This window comes from Solanum dulcamara, chromosome 10 (assembly GCF_947179165.1).
Source record: "Solanum dulcamara chromosome 10, daSolDulc1.2, whole genome shotgun sequence".
NCBI lineage: Eukaryota > Viridiplantae > Streptophyta > Magnoliopsida > Solanales > Solanaceae > Solanum > Solanum dulcamara.
In genome coordinates, this window is record NC_077246.1 from 61748692 (window position 1) to 61768219 (window position 19528).

General features: G+C 40.3%; 1 protein-coding gene across 1 annotated transcript; it reads left to right on the forward strand.

Moving 5' to 3' along the window:
• The first annotated feature begins 17256 nt into the window (after positions 1-17256).
• On the forward strand, positions 17257-19372 carry LOC129870849 (aldehyde oxidase GLOX-like). The gene has a single exon (XM_055945724.1). It carries the CDS (start codon positions 17453-17455, stop codon positions 19169-19171), a length of 1719 nt encoding a protein of 572 aa, XP_055801699.1. The 5' UTR covers positions 17257-17452; the 3' UTR covers positions 19172-19372.
• Positions 19373-19528: the final 156 nt, after the last annotated feature.

Genomic DNA, 19528 nt, shown 5'->3' on the forward strand with positions numbered 1-19528 from the left:
GGCTTGTTTGAGATGATTGGAGAGAGTCTTATGAGCATGGAGTCATGGGAGGAGTATCGAGCACCGAAGCGGATAAGAGTATAGTCCATACTCGAACCCCAGAAACTATGCCGCCAACGTAGGTAGGGATGGAACCGTTAAAGTTGGATGCTTCCCATGGGATCGAACCATTAAAGTCGGATGTTTCCCATTTTCTTGTCCTGAAATGATAGGACTTGACTAATCGATGATATCCATGATTAGGGAGGCGTTCATGCCCTGGCAAGGTATGGACGGATGTGGCAACAACGTCTGATTGTTCTACTATCACTGGCTCATAAGTGATGGTTGTCGGATAAGAGAAACTCTCATTTAGGTCTTGATAGTACTCTGAGTCAGTTGATTTGAGTGGCATGTGATTTGGTCCCGTCTAAACCATTTCTTATTAGACTTAGGACACTTGAGTGAGTTGTTATGTATATATATGAGTTGAGATCCTGAGTTGATATTGATGTTTTCTTGATGTTTGTTTCATCCGGCCATTTTACATATTCGTACATTCTACGTACTGACGCCATTTGGCCTGCATCGTTTCATGATGCAGAGAAAGGTGCCAGAGATCATCAACCGGCGCACCGTTGATTATCCACACACTTCCAGCTACTTGGTGAGTCCTCCTAGTTTCCAGAGAATCTTGAGCTCCCTGTATAGTTTCGTTTTATCTTCTTATTTGATTGTTGGTAGCCATGGGCTTGTCATTGGCACCTCCTAGACTTTGATAGAGGCTTCATAGACTAGAGTATGGGGAGGTTGGACTGTTACCTTGAGGAGTCCTATTATACTTGTTTTGTTGAGTTGATAATGTTTGGCCTTTGGCCTCCATATTGTGAATAGTGTTATGATTGAACCCTCCTTTGAGTGAATGTGATTGAATAATAGTGTGACTGAATTAGGTGGTTCGCTTAAAGGTCAGAAATGGCTTTCGAGTGTTGGTCACGTCTAGGGTACCCTCTCGGGGCATGACACATAATTAGGAATGAGGTTATTTGATACAAGGTAGGAGTGCCCTCGGTGGAAGACAAGATGCGAGAAATGCGATTGAGATGGTTTGGGCATATGAAGAGGAGAGACCCAAATGCCCTAGTGTGGAGGTGTGAGAGGTTAGACGTAGATAGTTTCAGAAGAGGTAGGGGTAGGCCGAAGAAATATTAGGGAGAGGTGATTAGACAGGACATGGCACAGCTGCAGCTAACCGAGGATATGACCTTAGATAGGAGGGTATGGAGGACCCATATTAGGGTAGAAGACTAGTACATAGTCATGGTAGTCTATCGTATTAGTAGACGCTTTAGCACACTATAATTTCTTGTTCTCTGATATCGGCTATTATCTATTACTTTTCGTACTTTTCGTACTTTGATTACTCTATTTTATTTATAGCACCCCCATTATTTGTCTTATCATATCGCTTTGAACTTATTGACCTTTTCACTTCTTAGCCTTATCTAACGTCTTTTTGTGCTTTATTGAGCCGAGGGTCTCTCGGAAATAGCCATCCTATCTTGGTAAAAGTAAGGTCTGCGTATAATTTACCCTCCTCAGACCCCACATTGTGGAATTTCACTGGGTTGTTGTTGTTGTTGTTGTAGGATTTCCTATCATATGTAGGAACCTAGAAAGATCCCCAAACATCAACATGTATTAAATGGAAACATCCAGTAGTTGATAAAGTACTAAGTGGAAACTTGAGTCTGTTTTTCTTAGCCATATGACATACTATGCAAAGTTGTTGTGTTGTTTTACACATTGTTATCTTTAATTCAGCAATTCCATTGAGTACCTCCATAGAAGAATGGCCAAGCCTATTATGCCATAATATTGAATCTGGTTGGTCCTTGATTATTGTTCCTGCCTTTATTAGTTCCTCTTCTTGTAGCCAATATGGTCCATCATACTCTCTACCAATCTCCATCACCTTACCATGGTAAAAACCCTTAAAGATGCAAAATTCTAGATAGAAATTGACTGAATAACAAAGTTCTTTGGTTAACTTGGACACTACGAACAAAATGAACTTGAAGTCAGGTACATACAATACATTTTTTAGTTTATGAGTCTGCAAAATAATGGTTTCCCTTGTATGAGTTATATTGCACTTATTACTTGTTGGAACCTGAACAACATTACTTTGTTGTCTATCAATATCTTTAAGATCATTCAACACTTTGCTATATGGTGTTATATGATGAGAAGGTCTCGAGTTTATAATCTAATCACACTGCTCGACTTTGGATAATATGGAGGATATACCTGCAAAGTTGCATTGATAATCACCTATTAAATCATGTGAGTGCAGGTCCTGCTCTTTCTCTTTCATGCTCATGTATTATTGGTATAGTTCATCTGAAATGAAGTGTCCTCCTGAGGATCCTATGCTAGATTCGCCTCCTTCAACATTAGCATGATGTGCATGTGGAAACTTCTTACCTACTGGTGGTCCTGGTCTAGCATCCTTACCTGCATGTGTTTCTAAATGCCGCTTGCTCTTAAAATCAGGTGGATAGCTGTTACACCCCACATTCTTGAACTCAAAAGGTTCCTAAAGCTACTTAGAAGCTATCATATGAGCCGCCTAAGTTACGACACTATTAAATAATTCTAAGAAGGGAGAATGTGACACCCCATAGTAGGGAAGATTGGAGATAAGGTCAAGAGAAGTCGGAGGAAGTTGGAGGCCAAGCGATGAGTCGTAGGACTTGATTTGCTTACGTACGCCTCTAACTTAGAAGTTTTACTTACCTAAAGCTATTTGAGTACACACCAAGCTCCCATAGCATGAATGACATAGGCTCTTAAACTAAGACGAGATTACGAACCCACGAAGAAGAGAAAAAATTTAGTGGGGCAGCCAATAGGAGGGTGACACATGGCAGCCCTAAGCAAGCAGGTGACCCACCTAATTGGGTTCAAGTAGGTGACCCACCTGCTTGGGGGAGGTGGACCCCGCTGCCACATGGCAGCACCCCATTGGCCGCATGGTTGAGGTGGCCCAATGATGGCCTGACACATTTCACCCTTAGGGGATGACATGTGTCACCTCATATATATATATGAATATGTATTACTTCAGTTATTAAGTTATCCAAAACAGCAGCTGCTCTTAGAAAACAAACGTGAGAAGAGAGAAAAGAGAGGCAGCCTTGGTTTTTGAAGATTAAAGGTGAATTTCTCAACTTTCTTCCGTGAATTAATTATATACGGTGTATATTAAGTACGTGGATACGTATATATGTGTTTTAAGACGTTGATGGAACCAAAACTCCAGTGTTGCAACTGAAATTTGGAATGAAAAAGGGGGAAAACGTGAAAAGGGGCAAAGGAGAGGGCTACGGATTTGACCCTTGTTGGGTAAGCTTCCGGGTTTCGTTCCGTGAATTAATTATTTGGCGTGTCCCTAAGTTGTATATCAGTGTTTTATAACCTAAAAATTCAATTTGGGGCAGCGAGGAAGTACCACAAGCAGCCCGCTCAATTTCAGCACGTTGAAGAAGTTCCGAGGCACAATTTCGACTAGTTTTAACCAATTTCGGGAAAGGTAAGTTCTTCCCCTCTAATTTGAAGTTTATGATGTTAAATTAGAGTGTATTATACACCTTAGTATCTGCTTGAAGTTGGGGAAAAGACTTCAAAAGTTCGACGTTCGAAATAAGCGAAATTGGAATCGCTATAGTTAATTGTAATCGAATAATGCCTCGTGCTTGTGGTATGTGAATGCTGGTCGTGTGATGAGTTGTTAGGGTGCTGGAATGTGTGTTGCTAAGGGCATGGGTGGCTTCTGGTTTCAGCCACACGACCCTCCGCTTTGCAATTAAAGAATTCGCGAAAGAAAGATTAAAAACTCTAGTTTTGGTATCTTAGTTTTGAGTGAATTGTTGAGGGTTTATATTGTGTAATGTTGTCGTAATATGTATATTTTTGGGCTGATGGTTGTATTTTTGGTTAGCTGCAGGTTCTAAGTACATGGTTGTGTATTCGGATAGGGCACGTTATAGGGGAGGTGCTGTCCGATTTTCGTTAACTTCTTAACTGGTTAAGGAACTAGTCGAGGGTGCGAGCGAGGGGACGAGCTCGATGAATACTCGTAGGTAGTCTAAGTTGCTGAAAAGTCTAAGGTTGTTAATACTTGACTTACTTCCATGTTAAATAGGTTTCGAGGACAACGACGTGGACACGATTACGGGAAATCCATAAGAGGTAGGTAAAGCCTATTCTTTCTCTTCTTTTGGCATGTCGTAGAGGTAAGTAAACAATGATGTGATCTCTGAAGTAATTCCATTTCTAAGTGTCTTTTATTCACTTCTGGGTAATGAACTTTTATAACAGTTAAGCTACTTTCCTTGAGCCTTACCTATACTAAGGATTTAATGAATATACGGGCTCCTAGTTGTAAGGACTATATAAAAACATGTATTCTGGAGTCCTTAAGTAGTTAGCATTATCTTAGTACGTGTCTAAGGACCCCGAAACACTAACTAGTATAGACCCTAATGGCATTTAAGGGGCATTTAAGGTGATTACATTACAATCCTGATTCTCAAACAATAGCTTAATTTTCTTCTACGGTTGAGTCTTCGATAACGATTTAAATTGCATATAGTTGCTCATTAATCTACTCGTGTATACTGTGACCCATCTTTCCCTGAGTCCCGGGCCAGGATATGTTCTCGTGCGCAACTCACTGCATTATTCCTCGAGTCCCTCACTAGAGGGCCGGGATACGTGTATATATATATGATGATGTGTGGTAATAAGGTGGTGATGGCATTGGGCTGTGATGATATTACAGAGGTATCCACCGGACCCCTGATAGGGCCGGCTATACGATATAATTTGAACATGCATACTTTGATACTTCACAGGGTACAAGTATAAGTTTCATATGATAAGTTATCCCCTGCTTCGCTGTTTCAGATATATGTTCAATTGTGCTATATTATGTTTTACATACTCAGTACATATGTCATACTGACCCCCTTTTCTGGGGGGCTGCGTTCATGCCCGCAGGTACAGGTACACAATTTGGGGATCCGCCAGCATAGGAGTCCCACTCAGCAGTCCAGAAGTGCACCATTGTGCTGGAGCCTGATTTTGGTACTAAACATGGTGTATATATTTGTTTGGTTACGAGTACGGCAGGGGCCCTGTCCCGCCTTATGTTACTGTTTTCTTACTCTTAGAGGTCTGTGGATACGTATGTGGGTTGTGCCTGTATATGAGTGGTGTATGAGCCGTATATAGGTTGTATATAAGTTGTATATGAGTGGGATCTGAGTTATATATATGTATGTACAGCTGTACTGATATGACCTGTGATTTAGGGCGTTCCCTATATTGTGGCAGCCTTGTCGTCTTGCGTATATGTGTGTTATGGAACAACCCTATATATAGTACTACAGCCTTGTCGGCTTGTATGTTTTCGTAAATATTGATGCATTTTGGGTATAAACAGGAGACAGGTTATGTATAGGTGGCGGGGGTAAGCATGTGTGTCCGGTTCGGCCACCCGTCACGGCCTATGGGGTTGGGTCGTGACAGAAGTGGTATCAGAGCAGTTCTTCCTTGGAGTGTCCACAGACCGTGTCTAGTAGAGGATTGTTTATCGGTGTGTTGTGCACCACATCTATAAACAGGAGGCTACAGGACATTTAGGATGTTACTTTCTTTCTTATCATAGATCGTGCGATAGAGTTATGTTTAGGATGATCCTTCACTAACATACCTTTATGTTTGTAGTGATGCCTCCACGGAAAGCAACCACTGCCCAGAAGGGCAAGTCAGTAGCTGGGGAAACTAGTCAGACCCCAAGAATTACCAGGGCCCATGCCCAGTCTATGCCGAGGATTGTACTTCAGCCGGCAAGTTCTACTACGTCGCCACCCCCAGAAGAGTTTAGGGCAGCAGCAGCTGCAGATCCCGAACCTCCAGTACAGGAGCCTCCAGTCCCACAGTATGGGGCGGAAGACAGAGCTATGAGAGATGCAGTACAGTTGCTGACTGGACTGATGGCAGGACAGGCTCGGAGGCATGGCCCAGATGATGCAAATAGACAGGATAGCTTGAGGGTTCGTGACTTCCTAGCCTGCCATCCCCCAAAATTTCATGGATCGAGACCTGCAGAGGATCCACAGGAGTTCATTAGACAAATGCAGTGTACACTGCGAATCATTAGGGCCTCGGAGACTGAGTCGGTGGAATTAGCCTCCTATTGGCTGCGTGATGTGGCTGCTAACTGGCACGAGTCTTGGGAGTTATCGAGGGGAGAGGGTGCTCCTCTAGCTGAATGGGATGAATTTGCAGAAGCCCTTCTTAGCCACTTCCTGCCTCCAGAAATGAAACGAGCTAGGGTTGATAAATTTTTGCAGTTAAAGCAGAACGGCAGGAGTATTCGCGACTATAGCCTCGAGTTTGACTCATTGGCGAGGTATGCCCCCACAGTTGTGGCAGATATGGCAGATAGGGTGCATCAGTACATCATGGGCTTAGACCTTTATTTGGTTGATAGCTGTATGGCCATGGCTTCTCAGCCAGGCGTGGACATTGCCCGGGTACAAGGATATGCCCAAGGGGTAGAAGAGCGACATAGGAGGCGTCAGCCTGACAGATGGTTTGATAGAAGTCAGCCTAAAAGGGCTAGGTCAGCTGGTTATCTAGGAGAATTTCGCAGCGGGCGATTCCAGCAATCTGGTAGGTATCCCTCCCAGCCAGCTCGGAGTGTACCTCCACAGTTTCCAGGTGGAAGAGTTGAGAGCACCAGATATTTGGGGCCTAGTCAAAGCTCCAGAGCATCAGGTACACAGATGGACCAGAGTTCTCGACAGTCAAGACCACTAGTACCACAGTGTCCCCGTTGTAATAGACTTCATTTTGGGGAATGTCACCGAAGTATAGGTGCCTGGTTTTCTTATGGCCGCCAAGGCCATATTGCGAGGGAATGTCCGTTTAAAAGTACTCCAGGTGGTATAGCTCAGCCAACTAGGTCGGTTGCGGGTTCTTCTTCTTCTGTGTCTATGCGCCCGATAGGGCGGGGTATGCAGATACCGGCAGGCCGTGGTAGAGGTCGTGGTGGAGTTTCTAGTTCTGGCGGCCCTTCTAATCGTATATATACTTTGGCTAGTAGACAAGATCAGGAAGCGTCGCCAAACGTAGTCACAGGTACATTATCAATCTTTGCACGGGACGTATATGCGTTGATAGATCCCGGCTCTACTTTATCATATATATCTCCTTTTGTTGCTAATAGAATTGGGATTAAGCCTGAATTAATAGAAGCATTTGAGGTGGCTACACCAGTAGGAGACTCTCTTGTGGTGAAACAAGTATATAGAAATTGCCCGGTTAATGTATATAGTCATCGTACCTTAGATGATTTGATAGAATTGGATATGGTGGAATTTGATGTTATTATGGGTATGGATTGGTTAGCTTCATGTCGTGCCAATGTAGACTGTAGAAATAAAGTAGTTCGGTTCCAGTTTCTGGGTGAATCAATTGTTGAGTGGACAGGAAACACGGCGTCGCCGAAGGGTAAGTTTATTTCATACCTTAAGGCAAGGAAAATGATCAGGAAGGGGTGTATTTATCATTTAGTCCGCATGCATGATCTGGAAGCAGAGGTGCCAACTCTTCAGTCGGTACCCGTGGTTAATGAATATTCGGATGTGTTTCCAGATGAACTTCTAGGTCTTCCTCCCGAACGGGAGATAGAGTTCACGATAGACATGCCACCAGATACTCAGCCTATTTCTATTCCCCCATATAGAATGGCACCCGCGGAATTAAAGGAGCTAAAGGAGCAACTGAAGGACTTGCTGGAAAAAGGCTTCATTATGCCCAGTACGTCCCCATGGGGAGCGTCGGTATTATTTGTTAAAAAGAAAGATGGATCACTGCGAATGTGCATTGACTATAGGCAGCTGAACAAGGTAACAATTAAGAACAGATATCCCCTCCCCAGGATTGATGATTTGTTTGACCAGTTGCAGGGTGCTAAATGTTTTTTGAAGATAGACCTGCGGTCAAGCTACCATCAGGTACGGGTAAGAGAAGCAGATATCCCAAAGACCGCATTCAGAACCCGATACGGACATTATGAGTTCAGAGTGATGTCTTTTGGGTTGATTAATGCTCCAGCGGTGTTTATGGACTTGATGAACCGAGTGTTCAAACCATTTCTAGATTTGTTCCTGATTGTATTTATTGATAATATTTTGATCTATTCACGATCAGAAAAGGAACATGCAGATCATTTGCGGGCAGTACTGGGAATACTCCAACACCAGAAATTATACGCTAAATTTTCTAAATGTGAATTTTGGTTAACTTCAGTGGCTTTTCTGAGGCATATTATTGGGATTGATGGTATTCGCGTAGATACGCAGAAGATTGAGGCCGTGAAGGCATGGCCAAGACCTACAACTCCTACGGAGGTACGTAGCTTTTTGGGATTAGCAGGATATTACAGGAGGTTCGTAGAACGGTTTGCTTCTATTTCGGCGCCTTTAACAAGACTGACTCAAAAGGCGGCTAAGTTCCAGTGGACTGATGCTTGTGAATGGAGCTTTCAGTTGTTAAAAGAAAAATTGACTACGGCTCCTATTCTAACCCTTCCAGAAGGACCCAATGGCCCTATTATTTATTGTGATGCTTCCGGTATTGGACTTGGATGTGTATTGATGCAACAGGGTAAAGTTATAGCTTATGCCTCCCGGCAGCTCAGAAAACATGAAAAGAATTATCCAACTCATGACTTGGAATTAGCAGCGGTGATTCATGCCTTGAAAATATGGAGGCACTATTTATATGGTGTGCATGTGGATATTTATACAGATCACAAAAGCCTCCAGTATATCTTCAAACAAAAGGAATTGAACTTACGGCAGAGAAGGTGGTTGGAATTGCTGAAACATTATGATGTCGACATCTTATACCACCCTGGGAAAGCGAATGTGGTGGCGGATGCGCTCAGCCGTAAATCAATGGGTAGCTTAGCAGAGGTACGACCGGGAAAGAAGGAAATGATCCGTGAGATCTGCCAGCTTGCCAGTCTTGGAGTCCGCTTAGTTGATTCGGGTGATGACGGGGTTTCTGTTCGAGGAATTGCTGAATCCTCTGTCATGGAGGAAGTAAAGCGATGTCAATACCAGGACCCTGTTCTAACGAAGTATAGAGATGAAATTCTCCGAAAGAAAAAGACTCCATTTGACCTTACGGCCGGTGGGATATTACGATACCAAGGCAGAGTCTGTGTACCGGAGGTTGCAGGACTACGACAGCAAGTACTGGAAGAGGCACATTACGCTCGCTATTCTATTCATCCAGGGTCAACCAAGATGTATCACGACCTCAGATGTCTGTATTGGTGGGATGGTATGAAAAGGGATATAGCAGAGTTCGTAGCCCAATGCCCAAACTGCCAACAAGTTAAAGTTGAACATCAGAAACCGGGTGGGCTACTACAGGAGATGGAGATTCCAACTTGGAAATGGGAAGCGATTAATATGGACTTCATTACATGTTTGCCTCGGACTCTTCGAAAGCAGGATTCCATATGGGTTATCGTGGATAGGCTGACAAAATCAGCCCACTTCCTTCCAGTCCAGACCACTTACTCAGCCGAGGACTATGCAAAGTTGTACATTAAGGAAATAGTACGACTTCATGGAGTTCCCACATCCATTATTTCATACAGAGGAGCTCAGTTCACAGCCCACTTTTGGAAGTCATTCCAGGAAGGCTTAGGGACACAGGTAAGCCTTAGTACAGCATTTCATCCTCAAACTGATGGGCAAGCGGAGCGTACGATTCAAACGTTAGAGGACATGTTGCGGGCCTGCATAATTGACTTCAAAGGTAGCTGGGATGATCATGTACCCCTTATTGAGTTTGCCTAAAATAACAGTTATCACTCTAGCATCCAGATGGCGCCGTATGAGGCTTTATACGGCAGGAAGTGCAGGTCGCCTATCGGTTGGTTTGAGGTTGGTGAAACACAACTAATAGGCCTAGACATGGTCCAACAGGCGGTAGATAAAGTAAGGCTTATTCGGGAAAGATTATTAGCAGCCCAGAGTCGACAAAAATCATATGCAGATAATCGACGTCGACCCTTGGAATTTCAAGTAGGTGATTGGGTGTTCTTAAAAGTATCGCCCATGAAAGGGGTAATGAGGTTCGGCAAGAAAGGGAAGCTGAGTCCGAGATACATTGGCCCTTACCTAATTCTTCGCCGAATAGGCAAAGTGGCGTATGAACTAAACTTACCAGCGGATCTAGAAGCTGTACATCCAGTCTTTCATGTGTCAATGCTTCGTAAATGTGTGGGTGATCCATCCCGGGTACATCCCGTAGACGATATCCAGGTCACAGAGGAGTTAGCCTATGAAGAGCAACCTATCGCCATCCTAGATCGGCAAATCAGAAGACTGCGGACTAAGGACGTAGCTTCTGTCAAGGTGTTGTGGCGAAATAGGAATCGAGAAGAAATGACCTGGGAAGCTGAGGAGGACATGAAAAACAAATATCCGTACCTATTTTTGACATCTACAGGTAACCCCAACTCTTAGAACTGGTATATTAATTATTCAGATAAAAATGTATGTTATCATAGTAGAAGAAAACCTCCCTATAATCGGCATAAAGTCTTAAGAGAAGTTTTATTCAACATTCGGGGACGAATGTTCTAAAGGGGGGAAGGATGTTACACCCCACATTCTTGAACTCGAAAGGTTCCTAAAGCTACTTAGAATCTATCATGTGAGCCGCCTAAGTTACGACACTATTAAATAATTCTAAGAAGGGAGAATATGACACCCCATAGTAGGGAAGATTGGAGATAAGGTCAAGAGAAGTCGGAGGAAGTTGGAGGCCAAGCGATGAGTCGTAGGACTTGATTTGCTTACGTACGCCTCTAACTTAGAAGTTTTACTTACCTAAAGCTATTTGAGTACACACCAAGCTCCCATAGCATGAATGACATAGGCTCTTAAACTAAGACGAGATTACGAACCTACGAGGAAGAGAAAAAAATTTTGTGGGGCAGCCAATAGGAGGGTGACACATGGCAGCCCTAAGCAAGCAGGTGACCCACCTACTTGGGGTCAAGTAGGTGACCCACCTGCTTGGGGGAGGTGGACCCCGCTGCCACGTAGCAGCACCCCATTGGCCGCATGGTTGAGGTGACCCAATGATGGTCTGACACGTGTCACCCTTAGGGGCTGACACGTGTCACCTCATATATATATATGAATATGTATTACTTCAGTTATTAATTTATCCAAAACAGCAGGTGCACTTAGAAAACAAACGTGAGAAGAGAGAAAAGAGAGGCAGCCTTGGTTCTTGAAGATTAAAGGTGAATTTCTCAACTTTCTTCCGTAAATTAATTATATACGGTGTATATTAAGTACGTGGATACGTATATATGTGTTTTAAGACGTTGATGGAACCAAAACTCCAGTGTTGCAACTGAAATTTGGAAGGAAAAAAGGGGGAAAAATGTGAAAAGGGGCAAAGGAGAGGGCTACGGATTTGACCCTTGTTGGGTAAGCTTCCGGGTTTCGTTCCGTGAATTAATTATTTGGCGTGTCCCTAAGTTGTATATCAGTGTTTTATAACCTAAAAATTCAATTTGGGGCAGCGAGGAAGTACCACAAGCAGCCCGCTCAATTTCAGCACGTTGAAGAAGTTCTGAGGCACAATTTCGACTAGTTTTAATCAATTTCGGGAAAGGTAAGTTCTTCCCCTCTAATTTAAAGTTTATGATGTTAAATTAGAGTGTATTATACACCTTAGTATCTTCTGGAAGTTGGGGAAAAGACTTCAAAAGTTCGACGTTCGAAATAAGCAAAATTGGAATCGCTATAGTTAATTGTAATCGAATAATGCCTCGTGCTTGTGGAATGTGAATGCTGGTCGTGTGATGAGTTGTTAGGGTGCTGGAATGTGTGTTGCTAAGGGCATGGGTGGCTGCTGGTTTCCGCCACACGACCCTCCGCTTTGCAATTAAAAAATTCGCGAAAGAAAGATTAAAAACTCTAGTTTTGGTATCTTAGTTTTGAGTGAATTGTTGAGGGTTTATATTGTGTAATGTTGTCATAATATGTATATTTTTGGGCTGATGGTTGTATTTTTGGTTAGCTTCAGGTTCTAAGGACATGGTTGTGTATTCGGATAGGGCACGTTATAGGGGAGGTGCTGTCCGATTTTCGTTAACTTCTTAACTGGTTAAGGAACTAGTCGAGGGTGCGAGCGAGGGGACGAGCTCGATGAATACTCGTAGGTAGTCTAAGTTGCTGAAAAGTCTAAGGTTGTTAATACTTGCCTTACTTCCATTTTAAATAGGTTTCGAGGACAACGACGTGGACACGATTACGGGAAATCCATAAGAGGTAGGTAAAGCCTATTCTTTCTCTTCTTTTGGCATGTCGTAGAGGTAAGTAAACAATGATGTGATCTCTGAAGTAATTCCATTTCTAAGTGTCTTTTATTCACTTCTGGGTAATGAACTTTTATAACAGTTAAGCTACTTTCCTTGAGCCTTACCTATACTAAGGATTTAATGAATATACGGGCTCCTAGTTGTAAGGACTATATAAAAACATGTATTCTGAAGTCCTTAAGTAGTTAGCATTATCTTAGTACATGTCTAAGGACCCCGAAACACTAACTAGTATAGCCCCTAATGGCATTTAAGGGGCATTTAAGGTGATTACATTACAATCCTGATTCTCAAACAATAGCTTAATTTTCTTCTACGGTTGAGTCTTCGATAACGATTTAAATTGCATATAGTTGCTCATTAATCTACTCGTGTATACTGTGACCCATCTTTCCCTGAGTCCCGGGCCAGGATATGTTCTCGTGCGCAACTCACTGCATTATTCCTTGAGTCCCTCACTAGAGGGTCGGGATACGTGTATATATATATGATGATGTGTGGTAATAAGGTGGTGATGGCATTGGGCTGTGATGATATTACAGAGGTATCCACCGGACCCCTGATAGGGTTGGCTATACGATATAATTTGAACATGCATACTTTGATACTTCACAGGGTACAAGTATAAGTTTCATATGATATGTTATCCCCTGCTTCGCTGTTTCAGATATGTGTTCAATTGTGCTATATTATGTTTTACATACTCAGTACATATGTCGTACTGACCCCCTTTTCTGGGGGGCTGCGTTCATGCCCGCAGGTACAGGTACACAGTTTGGGGATCCGCCAGCATAGGAGTCCCACTCAGCAGTCCAGAAGTGCTCCATTGTGCTGGAGCCTGACTTTGGTACTAAACGTGGTGTATATATTCGTTTGGTTACGGGTACGGTGGGGGCCCTGTCCCGCCTTATGTTACTGTTTTCTTACTCTTAGAGGTCTGTGGATACGTATGTGGGTTGTGCCTGTATATGAGTGGTGTATGAGCCGTATATAGGTTGTATATAAGTTGTATATGAGTGGGATCTGAGTTATATATATGTATGTACAGCTGTACTGATATGACCTGTGATTTAGGGCGTTCCCTGTATTGTGGCAGCCTTGTCGGCTTGCGTATATGTGTGTTATGGAACGACCCTATATATAGTACTACAGCCTTGTCGGCTTGTATATTTTCGTACATATTGATGCATTTTGGGTATAAACAGGAGACAGGTTATGTATAGGTGGCAGGGGTAAGCATGTGTGTCCGGTTCGGCCACCCGTCACGGCCTACGGGGTTGGGTCGTGACAATAGCCAACTAACCTATAGCAATTTTCTTTCAGATGACTCTTGTATACACAATGATCACATACTGTTCCGAGAATGGTTCCTACAGTTTCGCTAGTCATTGGCCTTCTAGATCTAAAATTATTGTCTCTCCCAGCTAGTATTCTTAAGGAACCTTGATTAAGATCAACTACACCTAATCTTCTTTGACTTTCCTCTTGTACTACTATAGAATAAGGTTGATTTACAGTTAAAACTGGAGTCCTATAGAGAATGTCACTTCTCACATGACTATAAGTCTCATTCAGTCCCATGAAAAATTGTAACAATCTTTGATTGTTCAAATGCATAATATACGCACCTGACTCTGTACACTCAAATATAGGAGGATGAGGAGCTAATAGAACCAACTCATCCTAGTAATCCTTCAATTTTGAGTAATATACTATAACTGAATCTGTACCTTACGTTTGCATAGCAATTTCCCTCCCTAATTGACAGACTTTAGTATGATTTGATTTGTGAAATCTCTCCTTTAATTCATCTCATACTTTCTTTGCAGTTGAAACAAGCACAATGCTAGAGACTAATTCTGGTGTCACTACTTCATTAATCCATGACAATACCAGTACATTACATCTATCTCATTGCTTTGCCAATTTTCTTTTGTACAAGCTTCGCATGCAGCTTTCATCCTCAAGGCTTAATTTGTTCTTTCCCAGCAGGGCTAGTCCCATCAATCTACACCATAATGTGTAGTTTTCTGATCCTATTAATTTCAATTCAATCAGAACAACTCCTAGTATATCTGATGGTTATTGGAACAATAAATGAGTGTAGTCTAATTGTGAGATTTGTGTGGCTTCTTCATGTGATGTCTCTGAATTAACCATGGCTCTAATTCTTCCAAAGCTTCAGCAATGGTGATTGTGCCTCTCTTAGAATCTGCAGGTTGATTTCTACAATAATCGCTGCTCTGATACCATGATAACTTTCATCAAACTCTAGCCAACTACCATGAATGAGTGAAGATCATTGAGAGAAAAGAGAAGGAATTTATTGATATTTTGGTGAACTGAATTTAATACATTGCATATGCTACTTATATAGAGAAGTCAATCTCTTACTTGCATAAGGAAATCTCACTAATGCCCTTACTCCTAACTAACTAACTAATTTCTGTTAAAGCTCACTAACGATCTGACTTGCTGACTTGCTAACTCGCTAACCAACTAACTGATTCGGCATTAATTGACATCAATATTCAAACTGTTCAACAAATAAGTGTATCTATATATGTTGTTAAATCATTTGAACTTCTATTTTATCAAATTAATTTATTATTTTTTTCTGAATCTTTCACTATTATTAAACTTTCTTCTTCATCTTGATGAACATATACCAAATTGATTTGTTCATCTCTCTTTGATGAATTTTACACCGTCATCAAACTACTTTATCTTGAGAAACTTGTATTTGATTATTATGAATTATGGCACAAAAAGAAATTCTGAAGAATATATTTATAGTCATCATCAAAGTGTTGGTCATTTCATCACATCACATTTTCTATGCCATCTCTTTTAATTACTAAACACATGATCGATGAAAAAATAAAGAAAAAAATCAAAGAATATGATCATCCAATTTGTTCAAACTTGACCATGTTAAGTGAATTATATTTTTATGGGTTAAATTTGATACCATTGTAATTATCTTTAAAATTATCTAATAGTATAGTAATACTTCTCACTCTGTGATCAGTATGTAATAATAAGCTCAACGTAAACAATGGACGTATCTCTCTACATAGGGAAACTTTAATCACTAAAAATTAGCAACAAAAAAAGGGTGCAACTGATTAGGTCCTTCAAATGAATTAGAGCCCGTTTGGATTGGCTTAAAAAAAGTAGCTTTTAAGTCAAAAATAAAAAGTTAAATTTAGATGACTTTTAAGTCAAAATAAAAAGTAAAGAGAGGCCTACTTTTAATTTTTAACTTATTTTAAGTCATTTTAAATTATTTATATTTATCAAACACTTATAGAAGTAAAAAACTGACTTAAAAGTAGATTTGATCAACTTTTAAGTCAATTCAAATAATTTCTTAATGATTTCCCATATCAATTTTGGTTAAAATTGCAGATGGAAAGGCTTTTTTTTAAGGTAGTTGTTGAACATATATAAAACAAAATTAAAAGGGGCCAACTGATTAGGTTTGCTGGCAGCTTATTAGGGGTCATAGGGTGTATAAGAATATTATTGAATAAAGTGTATTAATAATATTAAAATTATTTTTTATTCATCGTTTGATTTGGTGTATTAAGGATAATTATGCCTTTAATCATGTTTATCCATTTATGAATCACTCTTATATTACTAATATCATGATTTGCTATGTATCAAGAGTTGTTTGGTAGATAAATAGAGTTATGTAAGTATTAGTAAAATATGGATTAGTTATATGAGGAAATTTATATATTATTTTATTCAAAGATTAGTTATGTAGTGTTAAGTTATTCATGGATTACTTATTCATGTATTAATTATTTCATCTTTTATCCAGAATAAAATTATACATAAATTCCCTATGTATTAGCTATGTAGGTTTTCAAATTGCAAATAAAACATTGTATTAATTTTATACATAATTCTAACCAACTACCAAACATTATATTACTTATGCAAAATCTAATATATTTATTACATTTTTCCTAACTAACTACCAAAATACCCAAAATAATACATAGGTTTAAGATAGTGTTGCGTATAGGTCGACCCCGTTTTGAAGTTTATCGCTTCGACTTATTGGTTATTGGTTTGTAGACATGCTAAATCTTTATAATCATTAAGATATTGACTTATCGATTATTGATTTATTGGTTATTGATCGTTATCGGTTCGATTGTCGAATTAACTGTTAAGATTTGACACCAAAAATTACCTAGAAACAAGGTAATAAACCAAATGAACCATACATGACATGAGTTGACATATTGCATCTTGCTCAAAAGCAAACAATGACACATTGTAGAATAATCAAAAGTTTGAGACAGTCAGAAGTAAAAGTATGAAACTAAACCATAAGTCATGTACTTTATATATTGAATGATATAAATATAATTTATTATTTATTATTGGGTTATCGATTAACTCATTAAGAAAAAATCTTAAACCATTAAAAATTGATAATCCGATAATTAAAAAAAATCAAAACCGTTATTGAAACCACTAAATCAATAATCCATTATCGATAAATCAATAACTTTTTTTCAATTCAAATTATCGATTTCAATTCGATTTTAAACATCTCTAATTAAAATAAAATATTAAATGATATTACTACTCGTATATCATATATGATTATATGTAGTAGTTTGTCTAATGCATCTTACAAAACTACCCCGTAGGATAAAACCATAAACAAGAATGTCCTAAATAGCTACTTATACGTGCATTATTACACTCTTCTTCTTCTTTTTTTCAATTATTAACATTACATGACAATATCAACGATCCCTTAGTTAACGGAGAGAAGTAAAAATAGAGAAGTTTTCGGTGGTTTTAACAATTCATGCTAAATTTTCCTTGCGTCTATTACTCCATGTATTTAGTATAAACTCAAACTAATCACCGAAAACAACTGCTAAAATAACAAATACTCAATACTGGCAACTTTGCCTTTCTTGATTTTACTCTGTTTCTTCCACAATGGGATTGATCAAGATTCAATCTTTTTCATTCCTGTTCACAATCTTGATTCTTTCACCATCATCATCATTGTCTCACCATCATCGTCGTCATCATCATCGTCGTCGAAATTCACAGCTTATTCCAAGTATATTTCATCCACCTTTTTTACCATCAAATATAAATGGTGAATGGGTACTTTTACATGCTTCAATTGGTGTCTCTGCAATGCATATGCAGCTTCTTTATAACAACAAAGTAATCATATTCGATAGAACAGATTTCGGAGCTTCTAATCTTTCACTTCCACAAGGCAAATGTCGTTACGATGATGAAGTTCTTGATGTTGATTGCTCTGCTCATTCTATTCTTTACGACATTTCATCGAACACTTACCGTCCACTTATGATTCAAACTGATGTTTGGTGTTCTTCTGGTGCTCTTAATTCTGATGGTACCCTTATACAAACAGGTGGATACCATGCCGGAGATCACAAAATACGACTGTTTTCGCCGTGTGAAGGTGAATGTGATTGGACTGAATTACCGCAGAATTTAACGGTTCAGAGATGGTATGCTTCTGATCATATACTTCCTGATGGACGTGTAATCATTGTTGGAGGAAGAAAAGCTTTTAGCTATGAATTTTTCCCCAAAACTTTGAACGATAATGGTGGGGTTTTTGATCTTCCGTTCTTGGTGGAAACTACAGACCCAATGGAAGAAAACAATCTTTATCCATTCATATACATTTTACCCGACGGGAATCTTTATATTTTCTCAAATCAACGCTCAATTGTATTAGATTACGTGAATCACAGAGTCGTCAAGGAATTCCCCATGATTCCCGGCGAGAAAAGGAGTTATCCGGCAACTGGGTCTTCCGTAATGCTTCCGTTACGTCTACATCCAGCTCAAGAACCGGTCGTGGAGGTGATGATTTGCGGCGGCGCGTGGGGTGGCGCGTATGTCAAAGCACTAGAGGGGGAGTTCTGGCGAGCTTCAAGTTCATGTGGTCGAATGAGGCTGACGGATCCGGATCCTAAATGGGTCATGGAGGAAATGCCTTCGGGTCGGGTCATGCCCGATATGTTGTTGTTACCCACAGGAGATGTAATTATACTGAACGGGGCGGCAAACGGAGCGGCCGGGTGGGAGAATGCGATTGACCCGATATTAAACCCGGTTCTTTACAGACCCGATGAACCCGACCCGGTGAAAAGATTCACTGTGCTCACCCCCAGTACAATTCCAAGAATGTACCACTCATCAGCTACTCTACTGCCAGATGGCAGGATATTAGTGGGTGGGAGTAATCCGCATGCAACGTACAACTTTACAGGCGTAAGGTACCCTACAGAATTAAGCTTAGAGGCGTTTTCTCCACCTTATTTGGCTACAGAATACGCACATCTGCGTCCTTTAATCCAAGCCGTTGAGGCGGGGCAAGTCTTATCGTACGGTCAACAATTCTCCATCACGTTCACTCTACCGTTTTCACAGGCTGATGCAGAGTTCATAGTAAGCATGATTGCACCCTCATTTACTACCCACTCATTTGGGATGAATCAAAGGCTGTTGGTTTTGCACATTTTGGGAATAGAAAGGCTTTATATGTTTAGCTATAAAGTTACAGTGTTAGCACCTCCAACAAGGAATATTGCACCTCCAGGATATTATATGGTGTTTGTAGTTCATCAAGGTGTTCCTGGGCATTGTGTTTGGGTGAAAATACAGTGACACTGTAGCAATTTTGCTCAATTGTTTTTGAATTTAGATCATATGTGAATTTTTTGGCTAGGTGCATCATAATTTTTGATAGGCAGTTGAAATAAAAAAAAAAATTGAGCAGTTGAGAATATATATCACCATGTTTTACAATCAAGAAGAAGTGATTGTGTAGAGTGGCAGTCAATTATATTGTTTATTCTTTGGGCTAAATGTCTTATTCCTTGTGGCAATACTAAATTTTTAGGGATTGTTTGATTGAAAACAAGTTATCTCGGAAATAATTATTTCGGGAGATAATTGATGGATAAGTAATTCAAGGACTATCTAATAAATCTAACCAAACACAAAATAAAATAATCCTACATT

What these genes read in the sequence shown, in the direction of transcription:
- LOC129870849 (XM_055945724.1), top strand. Translation starts at nt 17,453, where the DNA reads ATGGGATTGATCAAGATTCAATCTTTTTCATTCCTGTTCACAATCTTG.